Source organism: Lutra lutra, chromosome X, assembly GCF_902655055.1.
Source record: "Lutra lutra chromosome X, mLutLut1.2, whole genome shotgun sequence".
NCBI classification, from domain to species: domain Eukaryota; kingdom Metazoa; phylum Chordata; class Mammalia; order Carnivora; family Mustelidae; genus Lutra; species Lutra lutra.
The window spans coordinates 95,131,956-95,157,237 of record NC_062296.1 but is presented as its reverse complement, the minus strand read 5'-3'; the positions used below and the strand labels follow the sequence as shown (position 1 = coordinate 95,157,237).

General features: G+C 49.1%; 1 protein-coding gene across 3 annotated transcripts in view; it reads left to right on the top strand.

Annotated features, from left to right (window-relative positions):
- Window positions 1–25,282, top strand: part of STS (steroid sulfatase) — a 152,160-nt gene that overhangs the window by 75,102 nt on the left and 51,776 nt on the right. For all 3 annotated transcript variants that reach the window (XM_047715077.1, XM_047715078.1, XM_047715079.1), the window contains 4 exons: window positions 1,748–1,869; window positions 1,958–2,080; window positions 4,341–4,764; window positions 15,403–15,539. In XM_047715077.1, coding sequence (XP_047571033.1) covers window positions 1,748–1,869; window positions 1,958–2,080; window positions 4,341–4,764; window positions 15,403–15,539 — 806 coding nt within the window. The remainder of the gene's footprint in view (window positions 1–1,747; window positions 1,870–1,957; window positions 2,081–4,340; window positions 4,765–15,402; window positions 15,540–25,282) is intronic.

The window sequence follows — 25,282 nt, the reverse complement described above, 5'->3', positions numbered from 1 at the left end:
ATTGTGTCAGATCAAACAGAAAGCGAGCATCAGTTGTCCTTTTGAGGACGACACGGCGTGCAGATGTGGGTCTGTTCCGTGCTGAGGCTTTGCGTCAGATGCTGCTTGTCGTGTTTGAAACGTGCCCTCACCTGCAGCATTTGTTAGAGCTTGAAACACACAGACGAGGACAGATTCCAATGGTCTCCCCACTCGGGGCCTCACGTGGTAAAACGTGTAGCTCTTACTTTTGGACGCTTTCTTATGCCTCCGTTGCTACTAATTTTGTTTTTTTCTGAGCAGAGTCATAATCATTTCTTAAATTTTGTTTATGATTTTTTCACTTTATTTTTTATTGTATTATTATTTAAAATTAATGAACATATAGGATATTAATAGTTTCAAGGGTAGAATGTAGCAACTCATCAGTTGCGTACAATCGAGCGCTCATTGTATCACGTACACTCCGTAATGCCCATCACCTCGTTACCCCATTCCCGCACCCACCTCCCCTCCAACAACCTGCAGTTTGTTTTTCCTAGAATTAAGAGTCTCTTATGGTTTATCCCCTCTCTGATTTCATCTTATTTTGTTTTTCCTTCCCTTCCCCGACGCTCATCTGTTTTGTTTCTTAAATTCCACCTTGGAATATTACTCAGCCATCAAAAAGAATGAAATCTTTCCATTTACAATGACATCACTGGAACTAGAGAGTATCATGCTAAGTGAAATCAGTCAGAGAAAGATAAATATCGTGTGATTTTTAGTATCCTATGTATTCCCGAATATCACTGAGATAATATGTGATCTTTCCGACTCAGGTGTTTTAATCCAAAAATTACAGTCAAATTTTAATGTTCCATTTCTACCAGATCTCAAAAGAAAAAAAAAAAAAGCATATACAATCACAGTGAAGAACTTATGCCACAGTGTACCCCACATCTGTCTTGTTCCATAACAGATTCCAGTTCCTTATGAATTTTATTTTTTGTTTTATATGTAATCAGCTCAGACCCCAAAGTAGTCAGATGTTTCTGTGGGCCAGTCTATGCAGGAGAAGTTAAGTCAGATACGCAGATTCGGTCTTCCGTGCCTTCTAAATCTTGTGACGGAAGGCAGGAGCACGGGGGGATGTGGGCTGTTAAATGCATATGCTAAATTCATGGATGGGAGAGCAGGTGGATGTGAGCAAGGCAGAGAGATGACCTTCACCTTCAAGCTGTGTATCAGCAAGGGCTAGTCTGCATGGGCCCCGGAGCAGAAGGCTGTGGGCCATGATGAACAGGATGTGTACTCCTGCCTCTGTGCATCTGTGTCTAAGGGAGCAGTTAGCCGTGCTGTCCCTTTATAATGAGGAGCTGCTGGGATAGGATCTGTGTCCTACATATGGACCGGGCCCCCTCATGGGACAAGGTTGGCTGTAGGAGGCTCACGAGAATCCCGTCTCTGCCAGGAGCTAAAGGTTGGAAGGTAGCCAGGTTGGCAGAGAGGCAGCGGCCACGTTCCCAGTGGAGGATGTGGGCTGAGAACTCAGCACAGCCCCAGAACGGAAAGAGGTTCATTCCTGAATGCCTAGCAAGAGTGGAATGACACTCTGACAGGATCAGCCGGTCCATTCCCAGAGCAGAGGCACCGGGATGACTTGTGCTGTGTCACCCTTCCTTCTGCGAGCTTCCCTGGATGATTGGGAGGTGACCCATGATAAAAAAGCACAGTGCAAACCACATGTTTCAAGGTCGTCATGAATGACATGAGTCTTCTGTTTTAGGACGCCCAATATCGATCGGTTGGCTGAAGGAGGAGTGAAGCTCACTCACCACCTGGCAGCTTCACCCCTGTGCACACCGAGCAGGGCAGCCTTCATGACAGGCCGGTACCCCATCCGATCAGGTAACCCCCAGGCTCTATAGCCATGGCTGTGGTCCTTCTGGGGGCATCCCTGACCTCCTCCTTCAATGGATCATTTCTCCTGCTTCAGGAATGGCGTCTGAGTCTCTCATGGGGGTGTTTATCTTCTCCGCCTCTTCTGGAGGACTTCCCACCAGTGAGATTACCTTTGCCAAGCTTCTCAAGAATCAAGGCTATTCAACAGCTCTGATAGGTATGGGCAGCTGAGGAGGGGGAGTTGAGGGCCTGGGCAGGGTGAGTGGGAGAGGGCATGATAACTGCCTTTGGAAGGATGACACCGCTGATAATAGTTTGCACAACTTCACATAGCGAAGAAATGATTTCAACTCTGAATCAAAATACAGCACACCTATCCAGGCTATTTGAAAGTAAAGATGTGTGTGTGTGTGTGTGTGTGTGTGTGTGTGTGTGTGTGTATGGTTACATAGATGATAGATAATGATAAATGGGTAGATGGGTGGACTGGTGGATGTATGGATAAATAGACAACATCGGTGATAGAGGGAGGAATGGACAGATCAGTAGATGAAATAGATGATGGATGGATCATGGGTGGATGGATGGATGGATAGATGGATGATGGGTGGTTGGATAATAAATGGATGGAGGGATGGATGGATGGATGATGGTTAAACGGATGAATGGGTGCATAGATGATGAATGGATGAATGGATGATGAATGGAGAGGTGGATGATGGATGGATGGATGGATGATGAATGGAGAGGTGGATGATGGATGGATGAATGGATAATGGGTGGATGGATGGATGGATCAATGGATGATAGTTGGATGGATGGATGATGGGTGGATGGATGGATGGATGGATGAATGAATGGATGGATGATGGATGGATGGATGAATGGATGGATGATGGATGATGGATGGATCAATGATGGTTGGATAGATGATGGATGGTTGGATGGATGATGGTTGGATGGATGATGGATGGTTGGATGGATGGATAATGGATGGATGGATGATGGATGGTGGATAGATGATGGATGGATGATGGATGATGGACGGATGGATGATGGTTGGATGGATGAATGATGGATGGATGGATGGATGATGGATGGATGGATGATGGATGGATGGATGATGGATGGATGGATGGACGATGGACGGAAGGATGATGGTTGGATGGATGGATCATGATTGGATGGATGGATGGATGGATGATGGTTGGATGGATGATGGATGGTTGGATGGATGGATAATGGATGGATGGATGATGATTGGATGGATGGATGGATAATGGATGGATGGATGATGATTGGATAGATGGATGATGGATGGATGATGAATGGATGGACAATAGATGGATGGATGATGGTTAAACGCATGGATGGGTGCATGGATGATGGATGGATACATGATGAATGGATGATGGATCCTGATGAATGGTTGGATGGATGTTGGGTGAATGGATGGATGATGGATGGTTGGATGGATGGATGGTTGGATGATGGTTGATGGATGGTTGGATGGATGGATGGATATTGAACAGATGAATGGATGAATAATGAGTGGATGGATGGACGATGGATACCTGGAGAGGTGATGGGTGAATGGTTGGATGGTAGATGGATGGATGGGTGATGGGTAATTGGATAAATGGTTGGATGGATAGATGAGACACAGAGATGAGACAGATGATAGCTAATAGATTGATTAATAGATAATTATGCATGCCATACCTCACACATCATACAAAACTACATACACACACAATGCTATTGAACATTTTATTTTATATATTAATACTAAAACTGTACCAGACTTTGTTTCAGTTGACATTCTCATTGGCTTTATTCAACAGATACAAAATGATCCATTCTCCCTTTTTACTTGATAAACATAGGTCCACATGGGACATCAAATGAGTCCTAAAATCTCTCAAAGAAGCAACATGACCGTGCTCTTTCCTTTCCTTTTGTCATAAAACCATTGTGTTTTTCTTTTGTGAGGCACTCACTAATCTAGTGCTATAATCAATATTTTATAAGAATTGTACATAGATGTTTAAAATAATTGCTGAGTTACAGGTGTGACTCCGTTATGCTTCAGGGGTAGTGTTTTGGGAAAGTATTCATTTCCCCTTTTAATATTCAAGGGACAAATCCAAGTTGGTTCTACTTTAATTTTAAGGAAATGTCTTTAAAAAACACTTGTGTTTTTGTATGGATTTTTGTCACCTGCCTATTCAATATGTCAGGTGTTGGTCTTTTATTTTGTTGTTTTCAGCACAGATTGGTTGTTGTTTTCTGGTCGAGTGAGTCAATGCCCTGTTGTGTGTGGAGAAGGCACGGAAGCACTGTGGGGTTCTACAGAACAGGAGTTGGGCTAGTCCGGGTACAGAGCGACCCCGCGTTGCCTCGTGTGGGAAGCCGAAGCTGATAGTCACGTGGGGGTATTTGCCGGGTCTGAACGTATCATCCATTTGTCTTCTCAGGCAAGTGGCACCTTGGGACAAACTGTCACAACAAGACAGATTTTTGTCACCATCCCTTGAGCCACGGCTTTGACTATTTCCACGGCATCCCCGTGACCAACCTGCGAGACTGCAAGCCGGGCGAAGGCAGCGTCTTCACCGGGGGCGTCCGGGTGGTGGTCTTCATCCCCTTGCAGATTATCGCCATCACACTCCTCACCTTGGCGGTGCTCAGGTTCCTGGGGCTGGTGCACGTGCCCGTCGGGGTCTTTGTCTGCCTCCTGTGCCTCGCCGCCATGATCCTCGGCCTTCTGGTGTGCTTCCTGCATTACTTCCGGCCCCTGAACTGCTTCCTGATGAGGAACCACGAGATCACCCAGCAGCCCTTGTCCTACGACAACCTCATGCAGAGGCTGACGGCCGACGCGGCCCAGTTCCTGCGACGGTGGGTATCGCCTTTTCTCCGGATGCTGTCTGTTGCCACGCGGTGCTTGGTGATCTCCGTGGCGGCTGGAGACCCTGGCTGGCTTCTCCTTGCGTGCTGTGGAGATGGCAGCCACGCTCTCGGGGGGAGGGGTGCGCCCTGTGGAATGGCACGTGCAAGGAAGCGCGATGCCGCGGGCTCTCACCCAAGTGGCTCTGCCACATGTCCCTCATGTCCTCTGCTTCTGAAACCATGCCAGAAATGTCTCCCAGCCGACCCACGCTCCTCACTCTTGGAGTGTACGTTGTGTAAGGATCGGTGTTGTCCTTGAGACAGAAACGACGTAGGGAAGTCCGAAGGAGTCTGTGCACATTTCTGAGCAGCACAGCTGTGTGAGAGGCCTGGCTGGGGCCAGGGATCTCGTTTGGGTGTGTGATGACCCCTGAGTGCACAGCGTCGAGGGTTGCAGTCGGCTAAGGGAGTAACCCTCCATGGAGGGGGGCGGTGTCCGTCCCGAGGAGAGACCATGTCAGGAGCACCTGCTATTGAAGGCAGACCACACTGTGTTGTTCTGTTTGGAACGCTGGTGTGTGTGGCCATTTGGCACGTACATGCTGACAGCATGTGTGGCTCGGGTCCCCAACGCGGGTCCCAGCTAAACTGGCAGGAGGAAGGATGTGATGCTGTTCTGGACAGAAGGAGTAGGATTTTAGGCTGGCGGTCACGCTCCTGGCCTCTCTGGTCATCATGGGCACGTGGAGGTACCATTGAGTTAGCGGTGCCTTCGTGTGCCTGAGTAACCGTTGGCCCACACAGCCGGAGTAGGGACTGCCCGGGCTTTGTGTTAGCACAACCCAGAGGCGGTGACAGCCTGCACATCGCCAGCGTCACATCCCGCCATTCCTACTGTGGGGCGCTCGGGCAAGGCCGCACGCTCCCTGAGCACGTCTGAACCCTGTGTCTCCTAGGACGCTCGGAGAAGTAGCTGGGGCGCCGTGGGGGTTTTGCCACCAAAGGCACAACTGTCATTATGCCTGTCGGTTTTTCTACAAGGAGACGCTAGCTTGTGATCAGAGGCAAGTCTTAGAAGTGTATGAAGTACACAATTTATACCATCATCGACTCTGGTGTACGCAGAGCGTTCCTAGAAACAAGGTTCTCTTCATTTCTTCCTAGTATAGGGGTCGCTTCTGAAACTTTCCATCTTACCGGGCTGAGTGTTCATTTTAAAAAACCCTCTGGCTGTGACAGTAAATTAGTGTCATCGCTCAACAGTGGGGCACGGTCCACGTGGATGACCAGGCTGTCAGCTCATGGGTTAACTCGCCGGGTTTTATGAGCAAGCAAACAGCCATTCGCAGGTAGGACGGCGCCCCACAGGATTGCACTCCTGTCCGTCGAAGCTCGAAACCCAGCGGCGTGCTGTGCGCCAAACTGGCTGAGCCGAACGGTCACCTGTCTGCCCGCCCGTACCAGCGAGCTCTCAGAAACGTACCAGAGGTCGTGACCAGGAGAGCGCCCCTGCCAGAGTCACAGGGGTAAGGAATCGTCCTTGGCGTCCCGGAGAACTCCCTCCTCCCCAGCAAGTGGTCTTTGGACAGGAACGGTGGAATCTGTGGGCAGTTCAGGACATTACAAGGCCCCGTACTGGATCCCTCAGCACGTGACTTGGGGAGCAGACCCAAGCCATTGGACCGCAAGGGCTCTGACACCTGTGCAGTCGATCCTGACGCTGTGGCCTTTCTGCCGTTTTATGGCAGAAGTAGGGATATAAGACGTTCTGGCATCACCCCCCTGGGAAGCCGTCGTCATCGAATTACTGTAGGAGGGTTACTCTTCCCAACACATGGGTCTGGAGGGAATACCTGCGTGGGGCCTGCGAGGTCATTGTAGCTGGGAATGCCGCACGTGTGAACCGCGATGCCGTGCGGGGACAGCAGCTTCCCAGTGTCACGTGAGGACGCCAAGATCAAAAGCGTCTGGATGAAACCATCCTTGCCCCGCTGTGTGCGACGTGCGATATCTGACTCCGTCCGTGGCATAGCCAGGCACCTTGAGAATCGGCTACTATAGCACCAGAGAAACATAGCCGCATTTGCAAAAAAAATATATATGATTTTGAGGATGGGAAGACACATTTGTAAGCGTGGCCTCACTGGCTGGCATATCGGGAGTAACATAAGGAGGTCTTTACCACGTTCGTGTGGGAAAGGGGTTCAGACTTAGGAGCAGAAGGAAAATGACTGAAAACAGACACAGTGTTTGTGACGTCCATTCATACGTGTCTGAGTTCAAAACTTCATGGTGCAAAGTGCCTTCTTTCAGTGCATTCACAGAAAAGACTGGGGTGGCCCAGTTCCCGTCCAACTCATACGTCGAAAGTACAGCAGAGGATGATTTACACTCTTATTTCTCAAATTTACATTCTTCCCGTAAGCATTGTCTCTGGACGGGTTTACCCTGCCAATGCTCCTTGGAGGTGTGGACCCGTGGACGGCAGGGGTAGGAGGCAAAGAGGCCTCAATGGGGACAATGTTCTCAGATGAGGCCTCCCTTGCCAGGTTTGCTACAAACGTGCCCCCGTATTGGAGCGCACACGTCTGTACAACGGCACACTCCATGGTGCCCCTAATTCCTAAATTAGGAATTTAGTCTTAGGGATGAAATGCATCCTGGGGACATGCTTCTGTTGGGAAGCCAGATAATTAGGTCTCTACACCATATGCTAAAAACCACAGAGTCGTGCAAAAGACAGGTCATCCTTAATGCAATTTAATTAGCAAGAAGTCCATGTTGCTCTTTCAAGCAGAAATGAGCTGTGGGTTTCTTAGGGATTCCCAGCGCGCTCTCTGTGTCCTGAGTGAAGCACCCTGCAGCCATCCGGCTTGCCCCCTGGGCCATCGGTTTCTTCCGGGCTCTGTAACTCGCAGCCAGCGTGGGGGCACCGTGCCAACGGCGGCTTAGCTTGGGGCACGTTCAAGTGTGAATGACCTTCATGGAGTGCTTGTCTGTGACCCGCCGGGTCCTAGGGATACACACGTCCCCCAGGACACATTCCACACACACCACCTCCTTCTTCCTACAGAGCATCCACGTGGCGTGGGAGAAAGACACGGCTTCTTGTGGAGGACTTGGAGTCTCCACACTTTGGAGTGGAGGGCCAGAGCCGTGTGGGTAATAGCAGAGATCGGATCCAGAAAGCACAGCAGGTTGCCTACAAAGGCCGTCCTCTCTGTCGGAGTGGGCCACGTGGATCCCTTTGACCTGCCTTGGACTCCGCCAGCTCACCACCTCCTTACAAGAGGAGGAGGAGGAAGCAGACCAGGGAACGGTACAGATGGAAACAGAAGATTCCGGGTCTCGTGCCCCCAAAGTAGAACGCATCCCGGGAATTCTTACGGGAGCTCCGATGTCTGTCCCCTCATTGCCATGGAGATGGAGAGGTATTTGCTGACTCTGAAAAGAATTCACAGGCTGCCTAGTAACAGGTGAACTCAGTGAGTTAATTTTATTCACCAAGTAGTTTTCCCTTCGTGTGAGTCAAGGCCACATGTAAAAAGTTGATGCCAGGGACGCCTGGGTGGCTCAGTTGGTTAGGCAGCTGCCTTCGGCTCAGGTCATGATCCCGGCGTCCTGGGATCGAGTCCCGCATCGGGCTCCTTGCTTGGCGGGGAGCCTGCTTCTCCCTCTGCCTCTGCCTGCCATTCTGTCTGCCTGTGCTCGCTCGCTCTCCTCTCTCTCTGACAAATAAATAAAATCTTTAAAAAAAAAAAAAAAAAAAAGGTTGATGCCAGTGGGTAGAAGGAGACCCACGTTTCTCGTCATCTTCGACAGAGCAGGTGAACTTTGGTCACTCTCGGTGTGGAGAGCCCACGATGTAGGACCCTTTCCTCCCTAAATACATCAAAAAGGGTGCTTCGTGTCTAGAAAGAACATTAACGTTGAAAGAAACCGCTCTCTCTTTCTCTGCGAGCCACACATGTGCAGGCTGAAGAGGGTGTTTTCAAGGATGATGGCATTATAAGCACCCTCGAGATTTGTACGGTTTACGGTCTCCCGTCGCTGCCTTCATAAATTCCTATGAACTTTACTGCGAGTGGTTGGATGCCCAGGCCGCCACGTTCAACGCGTACTGAACAAATTCTGGGTGTATTTTGTATGTATACAGTCTGTTCTCTGCCAGCACGTGGGTATTCTAAGAGGTTGTCATCAGAAGTGAGATAAACGCTAGGAATTTCTGGTTATGCTTAGGATGGGGCATCTGAGTACAAACCCACCCTCTGGAAAAGAGCTGGACGTCTGTTTTTAATCTCTGCCTTCCCAGAGTGGTCAGATCATGTTTCTGCGACGTAAACAAACCCTGACCCCTGCCTGGTCCCAAAAGGGAGGTGAGCGTGCCTTGGGAGTGATGGAAAGCATGGCGCACGGGGGGACGTCACGTGGCCATGGAGAGACGATGTCCTCATGGGAGGGTCGTGGGGAAGAGCTCCGTCTGCCGTGTCCTGTGCTCTGGAGCTGTATAGGAGACTGAGACTTCCTCCTGCAAGTGTGCTTGGTGTCCTCATAAAGCCCTAAAACGTGGGACCGCTGATAAATGTGCCATTAGGAGACCTGACCTTTTATCCGGTTCTGCTGCCGTCGATACTGGGCAGTCGGAAGCCTGAAATGCACTTAGAGGGTAGCCTTTGACAGCCAGGCCTTTCACATCTCCAGTCAGACCGTGGTGTAAGTGGCCATAATGAATGGCTGTGATTTGGCCCAGAGCATGTTGCAAAGAAAGGGATCGCGGCATGACTTTATTAGTTTCAGTAAGTGTTGAAGCCAGAAAGGAATAGCAGGGATATTGATCTTTAATTCACGGCGACAGTCGTGCATCAGATCAGAATTCAGGGCCGTACACAGGGAGACACACACACACACGCTCACCCGCGGAAAGATTAGGTAATTGAAGAACGGTCTTGCTGGGTAAGGCTAGATGCCCCTGGATGGGCCTCTACCGTGCACGGGTCACCGGGACACGGGTTCCAGAGTGAAGGGGACCTGTGGCTCTTCGAAGGGGCCCCCGTCCCAGACAGAGCATTCTGCAAGCCTTCTTCAGTTGTGGAGGGAGGCTTGCTTTTCGTGATTCCGCGTCCAGATCCATGTCATCCCTGACGGAGTGGGGCTCGGAGAAGGCGCTGTCACACCCCCTCATTCTCTATCAAACACACAGATCCCTTTTACGCCCTGGGATCATGACCTAAACTGGAAATGGGGAGGCATGAGCACTGCATGTCGAGTTCATAGGTACATGGCAGGTGGTCCTGGCTGCTGAGGGAATGAGGGATGGGTGGTATCGGTCCTGGGGCCCCCGGGAATAGGATGTGGCTCAGCTCCTTCCAGGTGGTGAGCGGCTGCCCTACAGGAATGCGGGCTGGTGCCACTGACTTCCCGCTCTGCAGACTTTCCCAGAGAAAGCAGAAATGCTGGTTCGTGAGAGGAACCCCGTGGGGGGACCTTCCCAGTGGTCTCGATATTAGCTTGTTCTTTTTAGCGCTCAGAACCCTGCTGAATGATTGAATGGCCGTTCTGTCTGCACCTCAGCCTACACCCCGGGCTGACTCTGCTCCCAGGCTCATCGGTTCCTGTCCCCGTCCCCAGGCTTGGCGTGAACGTCGGGAATCTGTACCAGCCCATCTGTCTGGTATTGTCTGAGTCGGAACACTTATTCCTAGCAGGACAGATTTACTCTTATGCGGTGCATACACTCTCCTCTTTCTTCCCCTTCGAGGGTCCGTCTAAGGAGGCTCTCTGAACCTTTTAAGATGCTCTTCTAGCGACAGCCAAGACACATGATTGATTTTCCAAAGCCACCTTGGAAAATGCATCTCCTCCCTCAGAATCTCATTTCCTATTACAACAATTCTACTTGTTTTGAGGTCCTACTACCGAAACTGCATGAAAACTATCCGTCTGTCCATCCATCTACCTAATTTGCTGCATATGCTCAGGATCTTCCCGTCTCTGGGTTCGGACAATGAATCAATGCATGCAGGGAATTTACAGCCAGAATGAGCAAAGGATCTTTCCCGCACCTGTTGCATGGTGGGGCGTGTGGGTGACTTTAGGTATTTTAATTCGGATCACGCTGGGTTTGGGGAGGGGCCTTACAGGTGGTGATGGACAAGGTCAGAGTCCAGTTTCCTCACTGGCCAAAAAGCCCTTGAATCTAACGAGAGACCTCAGAGTCACAACAAGGCTGCGTCCGCGGAGTCCTTGCACAGAGAGCCTCATGTGAAGCCCCATCCAGCTGCTGAGGCCAGTGTGCCCACACTGCAGGGACGTGAGCAAAGACCGAAATCAGGCCACCTTTTAAACTCTGCTTAGACGGATTGCTTTTAGAACAGGGTGTCCGTTGCATCTCTTTGGGGGGGGGAGGAAAGGGTGGATTCCCTACTTTTCTTGTCTTTTTTATTTTTCAAATAAAAATGTCTCTCCATGTTCCTGCGGCTGCAGCAGGAACATGTGCAATGCTAAAAAATTAAAGGACCAAAGTGTGTCTGTCACGTAGAAAGTTGCCATTGTTCCTGTTGAAACGGCAACAGTGGAAATCGTTGTGTTCAGTCCGTCACACCAAGACGTAGCAAAGCTTGTGTATGTGTGGGGTCTTCCTGACAGTCTTTCCACATGTCTGGACTTTTATTTTCTAAAGATTTATATATTTATTTTAGAGAGTGTGAGAGTTGGGGGAGGACAGAGGTAGACAGACTCCCCACAGAGCATGGAGCCCGACGGAGGGCTCGGTGTTATAACCCTGAGGTCACGTCCTGAGCTGAAACCAAGAGTCAGGCGCTCAACTCACTGAGCCACCCGGGTGCCCCCATGGGATTTTAGTTTCATGTCGGGGCCCCTGGCTGGTTCAGTTGGTAAAGCACGTGACTCTTGGCCTTGGGGTTGTGTGTTTGAGTGCCACATTGGGTTCAAAGATAACCTAAAGTCTTTTAAAAAAAATATTCTGATTGGGGCTCCTGAGTGGCTCAGTCTGTTAAATGTCTGCTTTCGGCTCAGGTCACGGTCCTGGGGTCCCGGGATTGCGTCCCACGTCAAGCACCTTGCTCGACAGGGAGTCTGGTTCTCTCTCTCCCTCTGCCTGCTTATGCTCTTTGTCTCTAATAAATAAATAAATGAAATTTTTAAAAAATACTGATTTTTTTCAATGAGTAATTCAGGGGCTCTTTGTTACAGAACTCGGGGTTCTAGCTCCCCAGGTGAGTATCGAGGACAGGTGTCTGCCGTTGTCCTCTCTGTGAGTGTGCACGGGAATGGGTCTGGTACCGACGTGTTGGTGGAAACCATTCATGGGTGCTGAACCCCGGGAATCGTCCTTTCTCTGGAGTTTTAGTGGCTCGGACTGTGTTGGCCATACAGGAACAAAGCAATCTTGCCGTGTACGCATCCGTGTGGTGTTCCCAGCGTCGGCTGGGTGGCCGTTGACGGCATCTGCTGCTTTGTGCCTCCTGTAATCGCCGGCATTACCGGCCTCCGAGGGCTCCCACACTGAACCCACAGACATGCCCATTTGCATTCCTGTTACGCCCAGCGCCGGTCAAGTTGGGATCTTGGTGGCATGATAAGGGTCCAGCCTTCAGATGAGGAATATTCTGTTCAAGAGATTCGTGGCAGACAGGAAAACAAAAAACAAAACAAAACAAAAAACAACAAACAAACAAAAAAAAAAACAGCTTCACTATCCGCTCGAGTGCATTTTCACTCCACGTTTATGGGACGTCCGTCTTCTGACTTGGGATTGAAAGGATTGCAGGTTTCCGGGAAGGCACGGACCTGCCTTCTGTATTTTTCACAAATAGAGGGGAGCACGGGGTGGGAGAAGGTTCAGTCTTTTCCCACAGCATGCAAGACGGTGGCAGTCAGCTTCCAAAAGCGTCGTGTGCTGAATTGCTCCGGCAGACGGCTCGGGACTTCTTCTCTTTGTGAGAACTCTCCTACTCCCGACTTGATGGAGTGTCGTGCGTTTTCAGGGGGCAGGGAAGGGAGACCCAGACCACCCCTACGAGCCTGACCCACTCTCTGTGTGCCGGGAACGATACTGCTCAGCAGAACTTGCTTGCAGGAGAGCAGGGTGCCAGTCCCAGCCTAGGGCGTGTGCAAGGCCACTGTGGGTTCGTGGGTGTGTGGCCTGTTGCCGTGCACCGGGGACCGGATCTCTGTTCCTGCTGTCCATCCTTGTGTCCCGGTGTCCTCTACATGCCGCTGCGTGTCTCTGCATTTTTCGGGCTTGTGGATGCTTGTAAAACCTCATGGCACGTGGACACCCAGGACCTGGGCTCAGTAAAACACGGCTCTGTCGAGAGAGACAACAGAGAACCTTCTAGAAATACTGTACGGTAGGATGAGGAGCGTGGGGACAGCCTTCTCCCCTTCCACCGAGGGTCCGCAGACATTGCAGGACAGGAGTCCCGCTCCGGGGCTCGGCGTGAACTCCCTGTTGCCCTGACCGCTCTCGAGCACCCCGACTGTGAACACTGCTTAATGTTAGGCTCCTGGTCCCAACAGCATCATCCGTCTATTCCTTCTGGGCTCACATTTCAGAATGCCCCGGCTTGGGATCCTGCCGGGGAGGCTGATGGCGAGCTCTTTCTTTTTTCTACGTCTTTTATGTATTTATTATTTTCTCAGAAGCTCTTGGGCACGCGATGCCTCCCCATCCTCAGCACAGTCTCTGCCACATCCCATGTCACCCGCTCTGATCACACATGAGCGCGGAAGGTTGACTTTTTAAGCTGCCCGATCTATTTTTCTTTCCTTTAAATGTACAAAAAAGCCAGAGAGCAGGGGAGGGCGACACCGTACCCGTAGGTCATGTAACTGTCTATCTAGGGAGAGTGTCATGGCGTGTTTATTTGGGGAACTGTAAGCCGGGTTTTAGGGCCATCGTCTGCCTCTTGAAAAGGAGCCGCAGTGCGTCCAGGTGTGGGGAAACCTCCCCCAGGATGACTTGGATGGGGGTGGCCCCTGGGATAGAAGTCGGTGGCCTGTCACGGCTTCATGTCCTTCCTCCCAGGGTCCTGGAGGGCACCTGCTCTTAGAGGCGGCCAGAGCAACGCGTTGGTAGACATCCTCGTGTGCCGACCGTAAGCGCGGACGGCAGCTGCCGTGGGCCCCTTTGAACGGGAACGCATCATCTTCCCTTTCTGACAAGTAACGGGCAGGCGTCGTGGCAGACCAGATGTCTCGGGTCTGGATTCTTGTGCAAATGCCACTTGATGCGGAGAGACCATGCCGACTGCATGCAAGGTTTCCGCTTATTTGCTGGTTGGTTTTGGTGATTTTGGGGTGCAGGGAGGTTGGTCCTTTTTACTTAGTTGTAGAATAATAGCCAGGTCACTTCCTGGCACGCTCTTGTGGAAAGGGAAAGTGATAGAAGTCAGCAGCAGCCCTGCTGCTCCAAAGGGCCACCCAGATATTCACAGTAACGTGCCCAAGCTGGTCGTGAGCCAGCAGGGACCCGGCTCGCTCAGAGTTTGAGTTTCAGGCTGATGATCTGTTTCACAAGGCAACAGGAACTTCCATGCAAGGAGCCGCTTTCCGTGTAAAGGGTGATGAGCCTTCGGTCAGAGGACGGCCCCGTAAGGTGTTATGGGGACGGGACAAACCCAAATGGTGTGCTCGTGGTCACCCCAGTAGAAAGGGGGTTCCGCCGTGTATCGAGTCCGTCCTTCACTCCGTCGGTGCCCAGCGGCCGTCAGAAGGGCACTTGGACAACAGCCCCGCTGGGACGGAAAGGCGTTTCTGGCGCTTTCCAGGACAAAGGTGAACTCTAAACTGCTTCCATGAAACCAAAGGGTCTCCTCAAAGTGCATTGGTCAGAGATCAGTGCCAGGCAGAGAGCAGGTGCTGGGACTTCCCGACCCCTCTCAGCAGACCCGGGCAAAAATCCCGAGACCTTCCCACACTCCCCAGGCTCATGACTGTTGTCACAAGCCCCCCCCCCCCCCATTAACAGCGACTTACAGCTCTCCCCCAGCTGTGTGTTCTCGCCCGTTAGAACACAGGCTGTTTTGATACACTCTGAACAAGGAAATGCTTTTGCAATAACTTGACACTCTTTATCGCTTGGGATGAGCTCAAAGAATGTTCCGGGTAACTTCCAAAACGTCAGTGTGGACGGTGGGGCTTTTATTCAAGGAGACTAGTTCGGTCGTAGAAGGTGGGCAATATGGTGGAACAGTTGACTTGGCATTAGATGGGGAGACAGGCGTTGCCGTAAGATGTCAAGAAATGGATTTGTACCAGGCAGTAGCTTGTGTGCGTGTGTGTATGTATTCCAAAGGGAATATGCTTTTGAAGGCCCTCAAGTTCCTCCTCATCGCTGTATAGAGAAGGAAGAATAGAATTGAAGGCCATACCCACGACATTCCTTCCAGAGCTGTGTCCTTGGGGGATGTGTTGAGAACATAGCAGGTGAGCCTGCTGGCCCGGACAGGGTGACCATGACTCCTCTTTTGCACACACGTCCATTCTCCAGAGGACATGTGAAGTGTTAGACGTCACCTTGTGGTGCTGTCTGACTTTTCAGATGGCCTCACGTCATGCTGGTTAGATGGTGGTGGGAAGGGAGGCCCATGTGCTCATGATGCTGTGCACTCTCTCCTCTCGCAGGAACGCCGGGACACCGTTCCTTCTGGTCTTGTCATACCTGCACGTGCACACGGCCCTCTTCTCCTCCAAGGACTTCGCCGGCAAAAGCAAACACGGCACTTACGGCGACGCTGTCGAGGAAATGGACTGGAGCGTTGGTATGTGCGTGTTTGACTTCCGTGTGTGCTCATGGTGTCTCTGAGTCCTCCTCCTTCTCCCTCATGTCCCGGGAAGGGCCACCTCCGCGCCCCATGCCTGTAAAGACAGCAGATGTGTTTTTGGATTTTTTGAAAAAGGTTATGAAACGGTAAGTGAGAAAGGGAAATGGAGTGTAAACAGTGTCTTCAGCCCCAAGGTCGTGGCTGCGGTAGCCACTGGCTCATTGCCGGGGGAAGACGGGGTCTGGGGGCCGACGAGTGCAGGTGAACAGAGAAAAGGAGCCAACGCGGTGTTAGCTTTCCCATCGTGGATCCTGTTGACAAGGAAATGTGCACAGCGCCGTGTCTTCTGCAGCGACATTAGGTAAGTGGTAGGTTTGGGGACGCAGAAGACCACAGGTGCACACGGCCGGGGCTCGCCGCTGTAGGGTCTCCTGGCGATGCCCTTCTGTCTGGAGCCATGGCCCCTGTGTTTTCTTCATCTAGGACTGGTGTTCTGTGGCCCCCCTATGAGGACCGTTACACTGTCTTGTCCTTTGTGTCCCTTCTCCTACTTCCTAAGAAAATTATTCTCTTCCTGAAAAACGTGCCATTGTGTTTCCAGAGGTGCTGGGAAGACTTCTTCTTCTTCTTTTTTTTTTTTTTTTAAAAAGTGTCCTCTCCACGTCCATGAGATCACCCTGTCCCTGCCGTCTTGGCTTTTCTCTGGCAGACCCGAGCGATGTCAGGTGTGTTCTGTAGCGTGAAGGGGAAGCAAAGGGATGGGAAGCCAGGGGTCTGAACCCATCAGTCAGCACCTGTCATTGCCGGTGACACTGTCCCTTGTGTGGATGTTGTGCAATCCCTGTGGACAAAAGGGTGCACCATTGTCCAAATGTCACCAGCCCACAGGTTGCTTCTGATTTTCATGTATTTGTTTTCCTATTCTCTTTTTTTTTTTTTCCTTCTCTCATTCTTACTGTTCTTCTTTGTGCACCAAATTGGTAGGTTTTAACTCTTTCATCTACACGATTTGGAAATAACCTGAGCATTGCCAAGGAGCTTTTTTTTTTTTTTTTTTTTGGTTGGTTTTGAGCTGCAAATGGAATGTGATGCTGGTTGCTTATGGGGACGATGAGAAGAACAAGTTTTGGTTTGTTCCATTTCGTTAAATCTCAAAAGGAGCGTTGTCTTAAGAAACAAAAGGACAGGACCCTCGTGCTCCCTCTAGCTGTCCATGCACAGTGTCCGTGAATCCGAGAGAGGTCTTAAGTAGGTAGGCTTCCATTCTGTCGTCTTTATGTGAAGAATTCAAATGAGGCAAGCCCTCGGCCTCTTTCTTCTCTGAGGGTCTGTGATTCTGTAGAAGAACGGAGAGGGGGTCCCTGTGAGGAATGCTGGGGCTCACGAAAGCACAACATTCCCCTTTTCGAGACTGACAGGACAGATGCCTGTACTGGGGCTGTCCCGGACACCAGGACAAGCCTGCCTCTCTTCTTTTCTGCTTCTTAAAATGTTGCCTGTGAATCCCTTTACGTTTTCCACACCTTCGCGGTGTGACTCGGTAAAACATTTCACCTCCTTGAGGACTGTTGTATTTTAAGGAACGGGTTTCTTGGACGACTGCGTTTGTGGGGTAACACGCGGGTTCGTTCTAGGACCATCCAGCGGACTGATGAATTTTTGTTTCATTATATTACCGGAGGTGTGTCCCCTGACTCATGAGCAAGTCTGACTCTCAGTGTTTCCCCACTCCAGGTCCCCTCTAGAATGAAACGGTTCATGTTTTTCAGTCTTTGAGGGTGTGTTAGAACCTGATGTCCCATTTGTAGATGAATCTGTGCTTTTCTTTTTGCCAAAAAATGAAGTCCTCCCTGTGAGCAGTGACGTCCCTGCGTCAGAACATTTCTGCTGTTTTACCAGACCAGCACATCTGAGCGTTTCAAGGAACATCCCTCCTTTCCAAGAAAAGCCTTTCCTTAAGAGGCTAAGGGGACTGCGGCATTCTGAAAAATTACATAATAAAATGAAATGGGGTTATTTGCTTGAAAATGATGCCTCCTGCAAGAGAGGCCTGTGAGAGGGGAGTGGGTAGTGGCAGAGGGCACGTCTCTGCCTTTTGGAGCATTTTCTTTCAAAATTGTTGGATGCAGCCTCATTCTGTGGAACCCAGCCTCCTCCACTGCAAGGTTCCCTGTACCTGGAAAGGCATCGTCATGACAGAAATGTTCATTACTTAGTTATGCTTCCTCCATGGTCATTCCCATGCCACGTCCTTGTGTCATTGCCTTATTCTTAGCTGAGGGATGGCACTGTCTTGGGTAGCTATGGTGAGGGGGTAGATCTGCAGTGAGGACCACAGAAGGGGTCCTACACGGACTCCACATGGTGGGCTCACATCCTGGATCCAGAATCCCTCTGAGGAACCGACGGGTGGTTAGCCTTCGTTCTTAATCTCAGGGACTGACGGCACAGGGAGTCTGCACACGTGCTGTCCTCTGTGACGTGGGCCATCAGTGTGGGAGATGGACTGTTCATTGTCCCCATTCTGAAGGTGAGGCAGGTGAGGTTGGTGAAGGCTGATGCACCTGCCTGCCTCAGGTGTATTTCTTACAGAATCAGTAGAAGTGATGAGCAGGAACCTGAATGCAGGTGTTTCCCCAGAGTGTGAAGGTACTTGCACCTGGTCCCACCACTTTCCCTGTAACAGGAAAGGCCACCTCGTCAGTGCCGATGGCCAACCATCAGTCAGAGGGAAAGAGCTCATTCTTGCATTACGCACGTTTTTTGAATATGGGAACCTAATTTTCTTTTTCAGTGGCGGTGAGTAATACTGATATGCCCCTTGACGTAAGGGAAGTTAGGAACCACTTAAGGATTTAAGATTCTTCCAGGAGATCCAAAAATAACACAGCGTGGAAAGGGATGAATACGTGTCCCGGCAAAAATGCCGATGTGCTGCTGGAGAGCTTGGGAAGGGGATGGACAGGCAAACGGGGCCAGTGCACACAGCCCACCACATCATTTTGGCAGGATACCCCCACCCTCGTATCCTGGGGGCAGTTGGGGCACCTTCATGAAGTGTAATTTTCAATCCCAAGTAATTCTGAAGATGTGGAGCTTTGGGGAGGAATAAGCCAAATCAGTGTGTTCAAATGGGCACCCGGTATCTTGAGGGTGTGCCATCCTAGCTGTTCTCCCTCCCCCAGAAATGGAGTGATTCTTTCTCAGGATCTGTGAAGTCGAGCAGGGCAGAGGGAGCAGGCGGAGGGACGGAGGTGGTTGCCACCGCTGGTTTCTTCTCTTTGCCTCGTACCATTCCAGACGACACCTCCGGTCTGTCGGGTGGAATCTGCGTGCATTGAGCATTCATTCAGAGCCCCGTGCTGTTCGTAGAGCCACAGGAAGGCATTATCAATCAGCACTTGCTCAGGATTCCACTAGCCCATCCTGGATCCTACAAAGGGAGATGCAGCTTGAGCACAATGAGGTGAATGATGATATTAAATGTCAGACTTCAGGTTGGTCCTTTCAACGAAGAAAAAGTCCCTGCCGCTTCAAGGGTTGGGATCCCGTGGCTGACGTGGGTTTTTTTGTTTTTTTTTTTTTTTTTCCTTTCAAACCAAAACCATAAGCTTTTTTTCTCCAGCAGAAGCACCACCAGCCTTGCTATTGGCATGGAGAAGTCTTGAGGAGCGAGGTCTCATTGCCCAATATCTGTGATGTGGTACCCACTGGTGGCTGTGTCTGATGCTCTGATCGTCCCTTTCTCCCTGCCTTTCCCTCCGTGGGGCTGGACAGGGCCACCTTCTCTGGGCGCAGGGAAGGAACACACAGCCAACCAGAAGGAAAAAATAGCAGATGCATTCATGCAAGACAAGCTAGGGCTTATGGGACAGCGCGAGCTCCTTTTTTCCATGCCCGACGTAGAGTTGAGCACATAGCACATGGTATCCGTGGCCACACATCAAATCCATCTTGAGGAATGGAGAATAAATTGGAAGGTCTCCTTTAGCAGGTCAGGATAGTCTCAAGAACCTCAAGGAACACAAGCACATGGGGAGACTTGGGTGTTGGTCAGAGCTCCTCAAACCTATGGCGTAATTCTAACCAAGGTTTGGCTTATTGGGCATGAGTCTAATGGAGTTTCCCTTTAAACATGGACTCTTTCTAGGACTGTTGTGAGACCCTGTGGATAATCCCTCACTTAGTAGGTCCATGTGCCTGGGCCTAAGTGCTCTGGTTGGGTTCATGTAGAAGACATTTGCTTCTGGAATGCTGCAGACCAGGAGCATAGCAGGGGCCCCAGAAAATCATATTTAAGGGTGAAATCAGGGGAGTCAGGTGCCTGGTACTTGCAAGGTCCTGTCCAAGGTGCTGAGATTGCTAGGAAAGCGTGGCTTTCTTTTACCTGTGTGCATGAAGGTCCACCTGTGGGAGTAGATAAGCGTGCTTGGAAAAGATACTGAAAACACTTGAGTAAGTCATGACTCAAGGTTTCCTTCCATTGAAATCCAAGGTAAAAGTTGAGAGATGAACTTCTATGTTTCTACTTCCTGTCAGCTAGCATCACAGGGTCTAAAAAAGCAATGGTAACGTTCTTTTTGTGATTCTTTGGTTCTCTGAGGAATGTAACTGGGCCACCATGCTGGATATTTCCTTTGGGATTCAATACATCAGTTTTCTGTCTTGAGTTTTTAAATGCTCCTTTTGTTGATAAACGGGGACTTCCTCTAAAGTGTGGAAATAATGTGTTCGCTTCTGATGCTTACTGAAAATGGAAGGCCGGGTTGATCATTCAGAGGAAGGGCAAAATAGAAATGATCCCCAAAGGAAAAACAAGAAAAGGAGAAGACCAAGAAGAGTAGGAGTGGGGTTATTAGAACTCAGGGGTAATGAATACTTCAAAAGACAGTCAACTCCAGCTAGGAAGAAGTGAAAAGACTCAAATAGGTTTAGCTACTAGGAATATTAGGGTCGTAGGACGTACCTGAGCGCGCAATATTTGAAGAGCTCAGGGTTAGTGGAAGTGGAGTGTTCCTTCAAGAAGCACAGAGGGATGTGGTTAGGGGGATAACTTACTGGACTCTCTCTGGTCTGTGTTCTGCATGGAGGGAGACCAGGAGTCAGGTGTTGGCTCAGAATGGGCAATTGGGTAATTTTCAGTGCGGCGTTGAGGCAGCAGCTGGATCATTGAATAGACTGTGGACTGAAATGTTGCCAGAGAGTATCACAAAAGACAATTCAGCCTTGGAGTTTGGGGCATTAGGGAATGACCCACGTGTCAGGCCATGGCAGGGGAATGAGGAGAATGGGGGGCTAGTGGCTTGGGAGGTGATGGGTTGCACCTCCAAACATGATGTGTTGGAAACCTGGAAGGAGGTAAAAGTGTTTACACGGCAGAGATGGAACCGTTTCGGGTATGCACAGGTGTGGGGGATGCTTTTAGGGGTTTGGATAAAAGACAAGAAGTCAAGCTTATGTCAAGCACATCAAGGGATTGGAGAGCTGGGGCATCCAGCTGGCTCCTTCCTTGTGAGTGCACGCGCATAGAAGACACCAGGCTCTGCTCCCCTGTGACTGGAATTGCTGATTAGGTTCATTCACTCTCAGAGTGGAGGTTGATGTCTGCACAAGACACTGGATGAGTAATGGTGTGCTTTAGAAGGAGCAAGTAGAGCCATTATGGACCACACATTCATTAACTGAGCTTCCAGTTTTATCAAATGCTCAGTGGAGACCTGAAAATTATTTCAAGGGTTGGTCACTGGCCAAAGTTCCAGGTTTTCAGTAGGTTTCAGGAAGGGAGGGAGGTGGTCTGTGCACACTAAAGCATGCTGGCTTCCGGCTCTGTACAGCACAGCCCCATCTGTCAGCTCCATGGCATGGAGGCGGTATTAAGAGTGAAATGCTCAGAACGCATGACTCATTGTCACCTTGTTGCTGTGGTGCACATCACAGTGGACTGTGCTCGGGACAGTCCCTACTCTGACATAATGGGAAGCAGAACATTGGAGCCTTTTGTAATAAAACTCATAAGCTTCTCATGTGGAACAAGTACATCCTCCAGTCTTCTGCAACCAAGGTTGGATGTGTTGTGAGTTCTTGAATGTGTTCTTCACTCGCATTGTGTTTAAAAGTGTGCTGTGTAGAGTTTAAATAAAAATAAATAAATGAAGCCAGGATACCCTGGCTCCAGACTAGACAGAATGATGGAGAAGAACAGGAAGCCCAGAAAGAGAATCTCTTGTAAATGTAAAGTTGGCCTTTCAAGGCAGACAGCTAAGAATAGATGATAATGTTAATTGCCAAAGGATGATTACACTTTGGGAGACATTATAATTACCTTGGTAATGCTGGCCCTGTAGCTAGTGTATTGCATGCACTGAAAAGAGACGGAGGGTGTGATGATGATGGTGGTGCTGGTGGTGGTGGTGGTGGTGAAGGTGATAGGGATGGGGGTGATGATGGTGGTGATGATAATGATGGTTATGATGGTGATGGAGATGATGATGGTGGTGGTGATGATGGTGGTGAAGAAGATGATAGTGATGTTGGTGATGCTGGTGATGTTGATAGTGAAGAAGGTGATGGTAACGATAGTGATGGTGATGATGAAGGTGATAATAATGAAAAAGATGAGGATGATAGTCATGATGATGGTGGTGGTTAATGGTGGTGAAGGTGATGATTTTGAAGAGGAGGGTGGTGACAGTGATGATGGTGCTGATGGTGATGAAGGTGATAGTGATGATGATGATGATGATGATGATGAAGGTGATTTTGAAGAGGGTGATGGTGGTGATGGTGATGAGGATGAAGAAGATGATTTTGAAGAAGAGGAGGGTCATGGTAATGATGGTGATCATGAAGATGATGGTGATGATGAGCATTGTGATGATGATGATAATGATGGTGATGATGATGATCATGAAGGTGATGATTCTGAAGAAGATGAGGGTGATGGTGATGATGGTGATGATGAAGATGATGGTGGTGATGATGGTGATGGTGATGATGGTGGTGATGATGATGGTACTGATGATGGTAATGATGATAGTGAAGAAGATGATGGTGATGATAGTGATGGTACTGATGATGATGTTGGTGGTGATGATGGTGATGATGATGGTGGTGATGGTGCTGCTGCTGGTGGTGGTGATGATGGTAATGATGATAGCAAAGAAGGTGATGGTGATGGTGGTGATAGTGATGATGATGATGGTGATGATGATGGTAATGATGATGGTGATGATGATGGTGGTGATGACACTGATGGTATGATGGTAGTAGTGATGGTGCTGAAGGTGATGATGATAACGAAGAAGGTGATGGTGATGGAGATAATGGTTGTGGTGAAGAAAACGATGGCGAATGAAGAATGATGAAGATGAAGATGATGATGAAAATAACAAACACGAAGAGAAGAGGGAAAAAGTGATGCTGGTCCAGACAAAGAAGGGAGCTGTAGTTTCGGCAACTAGAGTTACTTACCCAAGCTCATGGAGGTGGCATATGACACCTGACCTGCTGTTAATCTGGTTTTGTGCTGTGCTGCTGTCCCCCACTCATCTAACCGAACTCCCCATGCAGATTGAGTTTGGAAAATTGACCCAGGAAAGAATGCAGGGACATCATTACCGTTGGGTTTATTTATCCAGGATATGCTTGAGCAAGCTCTTTCTAAGTTTAAAAGCAAAGAAATAAACAGTGAATGACAATATTGATAGACTCACATAAAATTTAAAATTTCCGGATGTCAAAAAAGATAAATCAAAATATTAGTAACAAACCAGTTTAAAAGCATGTGTAGCAGCTACTTAAACTAAAGAGAAAATCCCTGAGGTGTAGAAGGAACATACAAAGGAATGGATTAAAAGATAAATACCAGGAAAGGGAGTTGGTTGTGTCAATGTCATGGGTCAGATCACTACACACTTGGTAGCATTGAGCGTTATAATTTCTGAAATAATAATAATGATGACAATAATCACATCCCCCTCCCCCCGAAAAAAACTTCACTAATGTGATGAATGACACAGGAAACCTGTTAAAATTACGTATGCCATGTTATATGGGTTCTTAAAGAAAGCAGACATTTTTCTTGGGTTTTTAAAAAATTGAACAAATAAAAAGCCTGTTGTCATTTATGCGGCAGAGTCAGCACATTTTCTTACGCCCCTATTCCCAGGATGTGCTGGTGAAGAGCCAAGACCGTCCAGTCTTCTCCAAGTTGCCGCTACTAACCGTAGCGCTCAGTTTACTTACAAAGTGTATTTTAATGATTCAGCCAGCATTGGCTTTTTCTGAATCCCAAGCCTTCTCTGACACAATTATTAAAACTCAACTCAAGCAACAAATTGGATTTTATTTTCACACTGGTGCTTCTCTTCATTGAAAATTCCCTTTTGGAATTTTTCAGCAGACTTTAATTTGCTTGGGGGCGTGTGTGTGTGTGTGTGTGTGTGCATGTGCATGTGCGTATGTCTGTGTGTGTGTGTGTGTGTGTGTGTGTGTGTGTGTGTGTGCCTGGGGTCCTCTGACCTCATGTGTCTCTTCAGGTGCATCTTAAATAGCACACTTTTTTGGCAGAGTTTGTTAAATCTGCTTAATTCAGTAACTTCCGTCGGATGCTAATTCCCCAAAGTGGAGATTGATTTTTTTAAAAAGGCAACAAAACAAGGAACTCTACTAGCTTATCCCAGACTATCAAATCTTGTGTATAGCCTTAGCGTGGTACCTCAGCTCTGAATCAGATAAGAGACGACCTCCAGTCTTGTCGCTGTAAGCCCTTCTTACCTAGATAATCATGACCTAGAGCTTGCCGGCTGACAGTCTCTTCCCAGGCCCTGTATCACAATACCCCTACCTAGTGGACAGATTTTTTTACTCCAGCAGATCTAGCCAGGAGAGAAATGAAATTGCTCCTGGAGAGCACTGTTTACCTGAATGCAGGATACCTAATAAGGTTGCGAAAACTTTAGGAAGACATCTAGGAAGTGAGACAACGCATACGTTGTAAAGGGATGTCTAATACAGACCCACCTAGGTATAATTTTCTCTCCACAGTCGCCAAACAGATTTAATCAAGAGACAGTATAAAGAAATCACATGCTTAATTTGCAAAGGTTTGCACGAAGCTTTGGGGCATGTGCAAAAGGATTCAGGAAATGTGCCGTGGAGGTAGGTCAGAACAGTTAATGCATATTTTTTTAAAATACAGAACTTCCTCAATGTCATATATGGGATGTTGTTCCTAGAATATAATTTTATTTAAGTTCGTATACCTTCCAGATGCGAAGAAAAAAAATAAATGAATTTAGTGTACATGAAAATAAAGTCACTATGCCAGGATTTCCATGATTGTCACTTTCTGAGATGTGTTTGAGGACTCCCTTGTGAGTGATGGTTTGCAGGACACGGCCGGTGCGGGATGGCCCCGACCAACGTGGAATCTTGCTTCCCTCTGTGCTTCTGTGTGGGGACAGTTTTCTGTCCATGCAGGGGCTGTCCTGCGGCAGGACAAGCCAACAGCTGAGTCCTGGGTGCACAGAGCTCAGGAGGACAGCTTGGAGGTACCTGTCCATCAGGGTCTTGTTTTTACAACATGCCTTTGCCATCAGTATTTTTATTCTAGTTTGAATGCTGTCCTCATTGTGGTTGTTTTTCTAATTGCCAAAGTAATCAGACACGAGCAAAACCAAAGAACACAGGCCCAAGTGACGTTACGGACGTGCCTTCCCGTGATGGGCAACCTCGCTGAC